Raw genomic sequence first — 11747 nt, 5'->3', positions numbered from 1 at the left:
TAATATCACTCCTTGTGCATTTATCCCTAAATGTGAGTCATTAAGTTTGAAAGTGAGAGGTCAATTTGTTTTGCATCTATCGTGTGCCCTTTATGATCTGTCTTTTGCAACAGCACACTTGATATTGTAGTGCCACGGATTAAAGTATCCTCGCCTGTGATAGTGTTTGGGTGATTTTAATCTGGACTTTAGCAACCCTGAAGACTCATATGCCTAACATTTTAAAAAAATAGCCTATCGACCTGGCATCCCTAAATGTGGTCACTCTGCGCACTCAGAATAAGGGCCGAAGCCTGGCTTGGGTCGTTATGCATATCACAGCCTTCACTATCAATGCTGTTCAAAATATGGACTGGTCTGACCATGTCACTGTTTTTCTTTTACAACTTTTCGGCTTGTGCATAAACCCATAGGATCCAGCAGACTGATAAATATTACACGCAGGGATAAAAGAAAACTTTAATCTGAGTATATGAATCCGAGTTCCCTCCTACATGTTAATGGAGATGTGCAATGATTTTATTAGTCCGACCATTCACACTAGGCCGCCCCAAAAAATGTAATTGATTAAAGATAAAACTGTTGGAAATGTCTATTTTAATAAGACCCTAGCCCTGATGAGAAAAGACCTAAAGAAAATGAAGTGGTCCTGGAGAAGAGATATCAACCAGGAAAATAGTTTTTTCTTTAAAAAGGCTTTATTCGAAATACAAGGAAGCTTTAAATGCAGCCAAATGACACATTTTGCAGCAAAACTGATTCTGCTGCAACCTCCTTTTAAGTTCCTTGATGGACAAAGAAATCTCCTGCCTAAGGCCAAATCTCAGCTATCTTCAACAGACTGGTGCAACCATATGAGACACATTTTCTCTGACAAAATCAAGGACATTCCAAGCAATATCATTCACTCTGCCAAGAATATTGATAGCCATGATCTCTTGACCTCTAAGGCCTTGAAAACTACCACCTATTATTTGGTTGTGTTGTTTCTGGTTAAGGTTTTAACAGCTGAAGATACCAAGAATCTTCCTGGAGATCCTTGCCAGTCTCCTGTCATCAAGGAGTGCAATGAGGTTGAGTCTGTAGTTATAAAGATATACATAGTTCTTCATTAAAGGAGGCCGGTATTCCAATTCTAGGTAGTAAAACTATCTCAGATCACTCCAATTCTAATAAACACGCTTTGGGTCCATAAGCATGTGACCAACTTTTATTACTAATATTCCTGTTATTATGAAAATCTTAGAAAGGGCAGCTAAAATCTAGCTACAAACGTATATGAAAACCATGTCTTTGCTGGGTGATAGGCAATCAGGTTTCCAGCCAGCTAGATATACAGAAAAAGCACTGCTCGATGACAGAGCTAATCTTCTGAAAATTATTGATGAAGGTAATAACGGTTTGTTGATGTTGCTCAATTTATCTGCAGCTTTTGATACGTTAGACCACTCCATCCAGCCACAGCATATGAACGGGGTAGCGCATCGATCAGACAGCGCTACTTTGTGGATTGATTCCCTTATGGTCAAGCACATCTGTAGAGTTAAAACTTCGATACCCATATGTCGGATGCTGAGACCTTTAGATGTAGTGTTCCACAAGTAAATAAGCAAGGGGGGGTCCTGGGAGTCTCTCTGCCAGACATTAGTCCTGGTTACGAGAGACTTACCCAGAGTCTTTAGCTCACTATCTTTCACAGAGAAGAAATATCCCAAACATATCAGTCTTTGTCCTGCCCTGGGGCAGTCCAGCACCGAAATGCTAGGCAATTCTCCTCTGAACAAGAGTACCAACAGAAACCCCAGACACGTGTTTCGGTCTGGTTGGACCTCATCAGTAGGGTGGCTCTGTGCCTCTCTAAGAATAGTGAGCAAGGGGTCCACGTCTGGATTCCCCTAGTAACTTAGGGTCAGACCCAAAGTTACTTAAATATGCAAATAAGCAAGGGGGGGTCCTGGGCGTCCCTCTGCCAGACATTAGTCCTGGTTACTAAGTTACTAGGGGAATCCAGACGTGGACCCCTTGCTCACTATTCTTAGAGAGGCACAGCTCCTCCCTACTGATGAGGTCCAACCAGACCGCAACACGTGTCTGGGGATGCTGTTGGTACTCTTGTTCAGAGGAGAATTGCCTAGCATTTCGGTGATATCTCTGCATAGCAGATACCACGTAGCTCACTAATATCACCAGTAATAACCAACATAGCCCACTGTTATCACCAGATAGCACATAACACACTAACATTACTAGTGGTAACTTCACATAGCAGATGCCACAGAGCCCAATAATATCACCAGTGATATCTTCATGCATCAGATACCACAGAACTCACTAGTATCACCAGTGATATCCCCATAGCAGATACCACAGAGTGCACTGTTATCACCAGTGATAATCCCATACTGCAGATAGCACATAGCACAATGATATTACTAGTGATAACACCACACAGAAGATTTCACAGTGCCCACTAATGTCACCAGTGATAGGTCTGCACAGCAGATACCACAGAGCCAACTGTCATCACCAGTGTTAACCCCAAACTGCAGCTAGCACATAACATACTAATTACGAGTGATAACTCTAAACATCAGATACCATAGATATCATAGAGCTCATTGATATCACCAGTGATGAACTCACAGAGCAGATACCACAGTGGAATCCCCACATAGCAGATACCACACAGCACACTAATATCACCAGTGATAACCCACAAAGCCCACTGTTATCTGCAGTGATACCCCACACTTCAGATAGCAGATCCCACAAAACACACTAATATATCCAGTGACCTCTCCACATAGTAGATACCACAGAGCTCACCAATATCACCAGTGATAAACCAACAGAGCCCACTATTATCACCAGATAGCAAATAACACACTAATATTACTAGTGATATCTCCACATAACAGATTCCACAGAGCTCACTAATATCACCAGTGATATCCCCACACAGCAGATATCACATAGCTCACTGGTATCACCAGTGACATCCCCACACATCAGACACCAGAGAGCTCACTAATATCACCATTGATAAACAATCAGAGCCCACTGTTATCACCAGTGATATCCCCATAGAGCAGATACCAGAGCCCACTAATATCATGATTAATAAACCCACGCAGAAGATATCAGATAAGTCACTAATATCGCCAGTAATATCCACAGACAGAAGAGGCCACAGAGCACACTAATATCCCAGTAATAAAATCAAACAGCAGATACAAAGGAACCCACTAATGTCACAAGATAACCTCACATCGTAGTTAGCACATAATCCACTAATGTCACTAGTAATGACCTCACACCGCAGATAGCACATAACCACCCAAATATCACTGGTGATATCCCCACACAGCAGATGCCACAGAGCCCACTAATATCACCAGTAATATCCCCAAATAGAAGATACCCAATAAAACACTAATATGTAAATGGTATACCAGCGGACCGAGGTTCGTGCTACTCTCTCACTGTTCAGCAGAGTGACAAGGCCCAACGAACCTTCCCCTGGTAATGACAGAGGATTCAGCCAAGGGCAAGTTAGAACTGTCTTTTATCATCCAAAACAGACATGGATCATACAGGAAACCAAAAAATCTCCATCAATCACAGCAGCTCCTGAGCCCGTGTTAGGGTTTTTGGTGCAATAGCTGTTGGCCTCTCCCTAAAATCCTAACAGCCCATTCTATTGGATGGCTGGGGTGCTAGTGCCTATTGAAAGCACCTATAGGTCCTTCCACATCAGGTGGTCTCACCTGAGACTTCCCAAAAAACGATCTATTACATTGTTGCAAGGATGTAGGCCTACCATTGGCCCTTACCCATTACCCTCCACCCTAGGATTTGTGCTCTCTGATTGGCTGGAGCGGGTCTCCTCAGGCCTGGGATCCTGCTCTGTTTGCAGTGCTCTGTGTACCTTCTCAAGGTGATGAGAAAGACTATTTTATTAATTTATTTATTTTGGCATTTATAAAGTGCGACAAACCCGGGGACATCTGCCACTGGTATATCCACCTAGCATGACAGAGTACGTGTGACTTGCAACGTTTGTTGAGCAACACATGTATCAGTTCTTGTCTGCTTCGCTGGGAACGGCTACTCTTCCCACCACGGGTATAGGCTCTGCCACATCACGTGGGTGAAGACCGCAAAACTGAGCTTTTGTTCTGCAATGAATGAGGATTTAGTCTGTTATTTTGCAGGTGGCTCCCTGCCCCTGGAGTCTGGATTTGTTCCGCCCACCTTTGTCCTTGTCTGCGAGCACTGGCCCTTTGCTTCGTGCTGCATAGTCTGCATGTCTTCGTTCCTTGTTCTGAGGCCTGTGGCTTCGTGCAATTTCACTAGAGTTCTTCTATGGTTTCTCTATGTCTATATATGTATATTCAGTGAAAAAACTTTGTTAAAAGGGACGTTATGGTTAAGTTGTGCTACTAAAAACCTATGAAATTCAGTGAAAAAACTTTGTTAAAAGGGACGTTATGGTTAAGTTGCGCTACTAAAAACCTATCAAATTCAGTAAAAAAAACTTTGTTAAAGGGACGTTATGGTTCAAAGTAAAACCGAAAAACCCCTGAAATTCGGCAGTTATGGTAAGATAAACAACCGTAACTCGCGCCACCGTGCACTGCTAACACTAACACCAACACCCAGGACATCAAAGATGACATCACAAATGTCATTGATGACATCACTGATGAGATCACATGGCTGGCTCTCCCTTTTTTTCCTTTACTGACATATCTAAGCCACATAGTTTTCTTCAGTAACAGTCAGGTAGTAAAAATTGAAAAGGTACTATATTTGTAGACTTAGGGTCAAGTCATATCATATGAAACATATATATAGCAGAAGACACAGGTTTGAAAGAGAGCAATCCTTTCTGTGCATGAAGATAATCATTAGAGTTATCAGCATTTTCTCATAGTTTTTTTTTATTACTATACCTTCCCTGTATATGCTCATATTTGTATACATTGTACTCACACTCCTTTCCTTAGGGTTCACGGACATCATTTCATACACATACATACAGTAAGTAGCAGTTTTGAAACAGAGCAATCATTTCTCTGCATAAAGATAATCAGTTAGGTTATGAACTCTTTCTGCTACTACTTCTGCTTTTTTGCTTACTTCTCTGTCCCTGTATATACTCATATTTGTATGTGTTGTTGTCTCTTTGTGTTTTGTCTGTATTAAGTGTAATTATGTATTAAGTGGGTTTTATTAGCTACTTATTACATGTTTCACAGTACACAAAACTCTAATAAGAAAGCAGTTATCATTGCATTATTCTACATGGCAAGATTATGAATATTGCACCTTCATCATGTATATTGCACACACTGCCTAAGTTTCTGCATGAGTTGCTTAGTATACTGGATAGAACTTGATAATAGAATGCTATTTATATCAATGCATTGCTTAATGCACTAATTAGCTCATGATATTTATTCAAATGATCCTTGACACTTTTTGGTCAACATTATAAGAATCCCTCCTACAGAGTTTTCATGAAAAGTAAATGCACATGTGATGTCATCAGTGATGTCATCAATGACATTTGTGATGTCATCTTTGATGTCCTGGATGTTAGTGTTAGCAGTGCACGGTGGTGCGAATTATGGTTGCTCATCTTACCATAACTGCCGAATTTCAGGGGTTTTTCGGTTTTACTTTGAACCATAACGTCCCTTTAATAAAGTTTTTTTTACTGAATTTGATAGGTTTTTAGTAGCGCAACTTAACCATAACGTCCCTTTTAACAACGTTTTTTCACTGAATTTCATAGGTTTTTAGTAGCGCAACTTAACCATAACGTTCCTTTTAACAACATTTTTTCACTGAATTTCATAGGTTTTTAGTAGCGCAACTTAACCATAATGTCCCTTTAACAACATTTTTTTACTGAATTTCATGTTTTTAGTAGCACAACTTAACCATAATATCCCTGACTTTATATACATGTAACATAGAACATACTGAACCCCTAGCTAGTGATTTCGATGTCTGCGGACTACCGCCATGTCCGCGGACATATCGAAAATCTGAGCGTGGTGAATGTAAATTTAAATAGTGTGCCCCATTTCCCCTTTGAGGTTGGCTCTGAAAAGAGCCGTTTCTTTTGGGGTTTTTTGCAGATGCTTGACAGACACCTGTTATTTAGTATTTTTTTTTTCTTACTTTACTCCTAAAATCTTCACATAACCTTCTCCAAAGCAACCCTTACATTCCAAAACAGAATGGAATTTCCCATAAAAGATAAGGAAATGCCATCTTCTTTAAAATAAACAGCATTACTGGAGTCAATATTCTCATTATTACAGAAGAACATACCAGCTCTAAGCATGAAGGCACACATGCCTCGGTTGATTACACACCTAGCATTGTTTTGCTGAGGACAAAAAACTGAACTATTGTCCCATATTGCCCTAGGTAGTAATCCAGAAAAAATTACTTTGGCATTTGGAAGGATGTTCATTACTGCTTGAACCAAGTGTTCCAAATCTGCCAACAAAGTAGGGGCACTGGCATAGCCCAAATGGAAAGCACCATAGTGCAAAACTACCACATGGGGACTGTTGATCCTGCCCATATCTTCACAAACTTGTACAATTCCCTGTACATTGCAATCAGACACAGTGCTGCACACCACCTCCACTCCTTTAACATCGAAATTCTTTGCAACATGCCTGCTTTGAGCATACTGTTGTAAACCATGCACAAACATATCTCCGAGCACCAACACCCTGACTTTCTCCACTTCTTCCATCTTCACTACACACAGTCTCTTTGAACACAAATCCACAACCTCAACATCTGATTGGCTGATCCCTACAGTCTTCTTTCCATGCTGGATTTGCTGGAAAAGCCTGGATGTAGCACGCCCTGTCCGCGGACTGCGTAACTCTTAGACAGCCCTTCTACCATTTCCACTTCATTCTCTGTGCCATTCCCTCATTGGATACAGCTAAACAGGCACACAATACGGAGAACATCCTCAGAACACCCCCATTTTGTTTATTTTCGAACATTTCAGGACACCGCGAGTGTTCTTAGAACACATTCAACTTGCCAGCGAACAATACGGACAACGTCCTCAGAACACCCCCATTTTCTTTATGTATGAACATTTCAGGACACCGCGAGTGTTCTTAGAACACTTTCAACTTGACACCGAATCCATTCTGCTTATTTACGAACATTTCAGAACAGCCGTGTTGTCCGCAGACAAATCGAGCACAACAAAAGCGTCTAGCACATAAAAAAATACAACATTGCACCTATCTCATACTCCCCCACCCTCCCCAAACACTCTTACACACCAACACACTCCACTAAATAGAATTTTTAATCCAAGTTTCACCGCGCTGTCCGCGGTCATCCGCGAATGCAAGATGGCGGGCGCCACAGAAAATCTGACACGCTTCACGCACCACGCCGTCCAATCAGCGAACACGTCGGATGTCTGCGGACATCACGCAAGCCGCGTCGGCCAATCAGGACACTGTCCACGGAGCGAACCGGGAAGTCCGTCCGTGGAGCGAACGGAGATATCACTAATTCTTTTGCCTTAGATTTTGGTCATTTTAAAAAAAAACTACTGCACGGATTTACACCAAATTTGCAAAAGCACGCTTTCGGGACCAAGCCCCTAATCCTGCCGCAAATATGGTGTAAATCCGTCCAGCGGTTTGGGCTGTAGGTGTGTGCAAAGTTTTTTCCCATTATGTCTATGGAAAAAACAAATGTTTTGGGACCCCCCCTATAACTTTGCCCCCCCTTGACCAAACCTCTCCGAACTTTGCAGAATATTTCAGAGTGGGCCATATACTTTTTTTGGAAAGTTTGGTGAGGATTCCTCCAGAGGGAGCAAAGTTATAAGCCACCCAATAAATGCTCTTCCTATGGAAACACCAACTTAACCATAACTACATGGACGCTACTGCGTCCATGTAATTCTATTGCTTTTCTCTTGAGGTTAGTAGTCTTTGGTTCTCACAGGCTCCTTTATGTCCCTGAAGTTCCATATGGTTAGTAGCAATAAGTGGCTGCAAGCTTGTTTTATGTGACTCTTGCTCTCTTGCATTTCTGCGTTTCTGCATTTGCCTAATGAAAAAAAAATACTTCAGACATTATGTACATGTATCTGTCCTCTAGCTATAGAACTTTGTATGCATGCTCTTCATGTGTGCACGTGTGTGTCCGTGTAACTTTGTGCAGGGATGCGAGTTTGCTTCATGGCTAACGTTACTATGTCGTGCTATCTGTAATTACGTCAGCAAAGCTGGATATTTATTGTTAGTCACACCTGGTCCAGTGTTGAGAGACCTGTGTCAGCGAAGACGTCAGCTGGATAGGGTTTCAATGGTTGTCTAAGAGAATATCTGCTCACATATGTAGGATGTACTGGCCCCCCTGGGGGCTGGCCAAACAGTGACTGGCATCTCTCGTTTCTCAGTCTTTGGGCTGTCAAGCATATAGGGGTCACAAGGGCCATTCCAGGCACCCTCTCTTCAGATATCACCAGTAACACCCTGCACAGAAGATACCACAGAGCGCACTAACAATCCCAGTAATAAAGTCAAACAGCAGATACAAAAGGATGCACTAATATCACTAGTGATAAACTCACACTGATAAACTCACACTGCAGATAACATATAATCCCCTAAACTTACTATTGATTAGGCACTCTAAAACTACTTCAGTTGTGAATTGGCACAATATAAAAACCTGTTATTAACATTCCATACCAAATACACAGAAGATACCACATACCACCTAGCCCTCTAATATCACTAGCGATAACCCCACATTGCAGATACCAGAGTCCCCTTATATTACTAGTGATATCCCCATACATGAAATACCACATGTGCCCTCTAATATCACTAGTGACTGATATCCACACACAGAAGATACCACAGAGCCCACTAATAGAACCAGTAATTCACTAAATAGCAGATACAAAAGAAGCCACTAACTTCACGACTACTAACCTCAGACAGCAGATACCACAACACCCACTAATATCACTGGCGATAACCCGTCATTGCAGGTAGCACAGAGTCACCTTATATTACTAGTGATAACCCCACACATCTGACACCATAGAACCCACTGTCACTAGTAATAACTCCACACAGCAAACGCCACAGAAGCTGATAGCCTGCTGACACTATCAGCGAAATTCCCAAACACCAAATAGCAAAGAGCCCACGAATACCACGAGGAATACACCCACCCAGAACTCACAAATATCACTAGTGATAGTCACGCACTGTAGATATCTGAACCACGGGAACAAACGTGACACAGCAGAAAACACAGAATATATACAAATCACCAGTGACATCCTCCTCGCACACCGAATAGCGCGCAGACCGCGCAAATACTCAGTGACACACTCTCACAACAGATACCAAGGAACTCACTAATTTCACCAGTGATACTCCCGCAGCAGAGAGTCCAGACAATGTGGCACTGCTGCCGCAGAGTCCACTAGTGAGACACTCCCCCGCGGAACCCCCACCCGGGACCCTACCGCGGGGAAACGGGCGATGGTGGCAGTGTTACGGTGTTTGACGAGTTCCCGGTCAGCGCCGAGATGCGCCTTTCGCCGGGATTGCGAGGGAGGAGCAAGAGGCGGAAACCTGAGTCTCCATTCTCCCGCAATTCTGTTTTTCTTTTTTTTCTTTAAAGATTATTAGCGGCTAAGTGTCTTCGGGGCTCGGTTCCAAGGATTATCTCCTAAACAGAGTCAGAGGCAGAGTCAGCGGCAGCGGCAGCAGCCTGCGCTCCGGGGGCGGTGGGAGGGGCCGGGAGGGACTCGAGGAGGGGCAGCCCTGCCCTGGCCAGGATGGTGGAGCGCGCGGCAGCCAGTCAGAGGAGCACGGGCCGGACCTTAAGAGCAGGGGGCCGAGTTTGCGCGCTGGAGGCAGGTGCCGGGAAGCCCGCTGCAGCAGAGCCCTTCCACTTTCTCCCGGGGAGCAGAGGCTATGACTATTGAGCCCGGACAGCCCCAGCCTCAGCCCCAGCCCCGCGCCGGCCACTCACAGCAGAGCAGAGCAGAGCTAGGAATACCCGAGCCGGCTCGGAAGGACCTCTGAGCCCAGCCCGCGGCATCTCAGGACCTTGACTGCCCTACCTGGACATGGGGGCGGACCTGTTTCTCCTGCTGCTCTGGGGGGTGAGTGACAGCAGGGCTTCTGTACATTGGCTCTCTCCCCCACCGCCCGGCCTTATGCTCTGCACTCCTCTCTCTTCTCTACTTCTTTGGGGTTGTACATTATACCTGTCCATTCTGTTATGCACCATGTGTGCCCCACTTTCATCTCAGTTCCACCCGCGCCGCTGCTGCTTTTTTATACTATTCCAAGCAGCTAGTATTTGTGTTTTCTCTTTTCCTCTCCCTCTTCTGCCTCTCGTCCTCTCTTCCTCCCTCATTGTTTTCTTGCTTGCTTGCTTGCTTTCCCTCCTTTCTTTCTTCATCTCTCTTCCTTTTCCCTTCCCTCCCTTCCTTTCATTTGCTCCTTCATCCCTTCCAATTTTCTTTCCTCCTTTCCTTATGCCCCCTCTTTCGACATTCTTTCCCCCTTTCATTGATTTCTCCTCCTCTCTTCATGTCTCATCCCTTCCTTTTCATCTCCTCTTCCTTCAATTTTCTCCTCCCTTTCTTCAATTCTCTCCTCCCTTCCTGCTGTTGCCTCCCGCCTCCTATGTTCCTGCTTTCCTCCCTTCCATCCTCACTCCTTTGCTCCCTTCCTTTTGTCCCATCTCTCCACTTACTTTCCTCATGTCCTCCCTTCCTTTCTCCTCTTCTATCGTCCTTTCTACTCTCCTCTGTTCCTTCTCATCTCCTTCCTCCTTATTCTCTTTTCCCTTCCTTATGTTCCCTCCTGCCACTTTCTTTCCTCCTTTCCTCCCTTCCGTCCTCCCTCCTTGCCTCCCTTCTGCCCCCTCTCTCCACTTTCTCTCCTCCCTTGCTTGAGTTCCCTCTCGCCACTTTCTTTACTCCCTTCCATCCTCCTTCCTTGCCTCCCTTCCTTCTGCCCCCCTCTCCACTTTATCTCCTCCCTTCATTCTGTTCCCTCTCGCCACTTTCTTTCCTCCCTTCCGTCCTCTCTCCTTGCCTCCCTTATTCTGACCCCCTCTCCACTTTCTCTCTTCCCTTGCTTCTGTTCCCTCTCTCCACTTTCCCTCCCTCGCTTCTGTTCCCTCTCGCCACTTTCTTTCCTCCCTTCCGTCCTCCCTCCTTGCCTCCCTTCCTTCCTTCTGTTCCTTCTCGCCCCTTTCTTTCCTCCCTCCTTCCCTCCCTTGCTTCTGTTCCCTCTCTCCACTTTCTCTCTTCCCTTGCTTCTGTTCCCTCTCTCCACTTTCCCTCCCTCCCTTGCTTCTGTTCCCTCTCGCCTCTTTCTTTCCTCCCTCCTCCCTCCCTTGCTTCTGTTCCCTCTCTCCACTTTCTCTCCTCCCTTGCTTCTGTTCCCTCTCGCCTCTTTATTTCCTCCCTTCCGTCCTCCCTCCTTGCCTCCCTTATTCTGACCCCCTCTCCACTTTCCCTTCCTCCCTTGCTTCTGACCCCCTCTCCACTTTCCCTCCCTCCCTTGCTTCTGACCCCCTCTCCACTTTCCCTCCCTCCCTTGCTTCTGACCCCCTCACCACTTTCTCTCCTCCCTTCCGTCCTCCCTCCTTCCCTCCCTCCCTTGCTTCTGTTCCCTCTCGCCACAGCCTGGCCT

General features: G+C 44.7%; 1 protein-coding gene across 1 annotated transcript in view; it reads left to right on the top strand.

The window, feature by feature from the left end:
• The first annotated feature begins 9841 nt into the window (after positions 1 to 9841).
• The window catches only part of NGFR (nerve growth factor receptor), a 145592-nt gene continuing 143686 nt past the window's right edge, over positions 9842 to 11747 (top strand). The window contains exon 1 of the mRNA XM_069634385.1: positions 9842 to 10201. Within this exon, the coding sequence (XP_069490486.1) occupies positions 10166 to 10201 (36 nt within the window). The 5' untranslated portion in view covers positions 9842 to 10165. The remainder of the gene's footprint in view (positions 10202 to 11747) is intronic.

Source organism: Ambystoma mexicanum, chromosome 13 (genome assembly GCF_040938575.1).
Source record: "Ambystoma mexicanum isolate Mex_15411 chromosome 13, UKY_AmexF1_1, whole genome shotgun sequence".
NCBI lineage: Eukaryota > Metazoa > Chordata > Amphibia > Caudata > Ambystomatidae > Ambystoma > Ambystoma mexicanum.
Note: the sequence above shows the minus strand (reverse complement) of the source record. Positions and strands in the feature narration are given on the sequence as shown.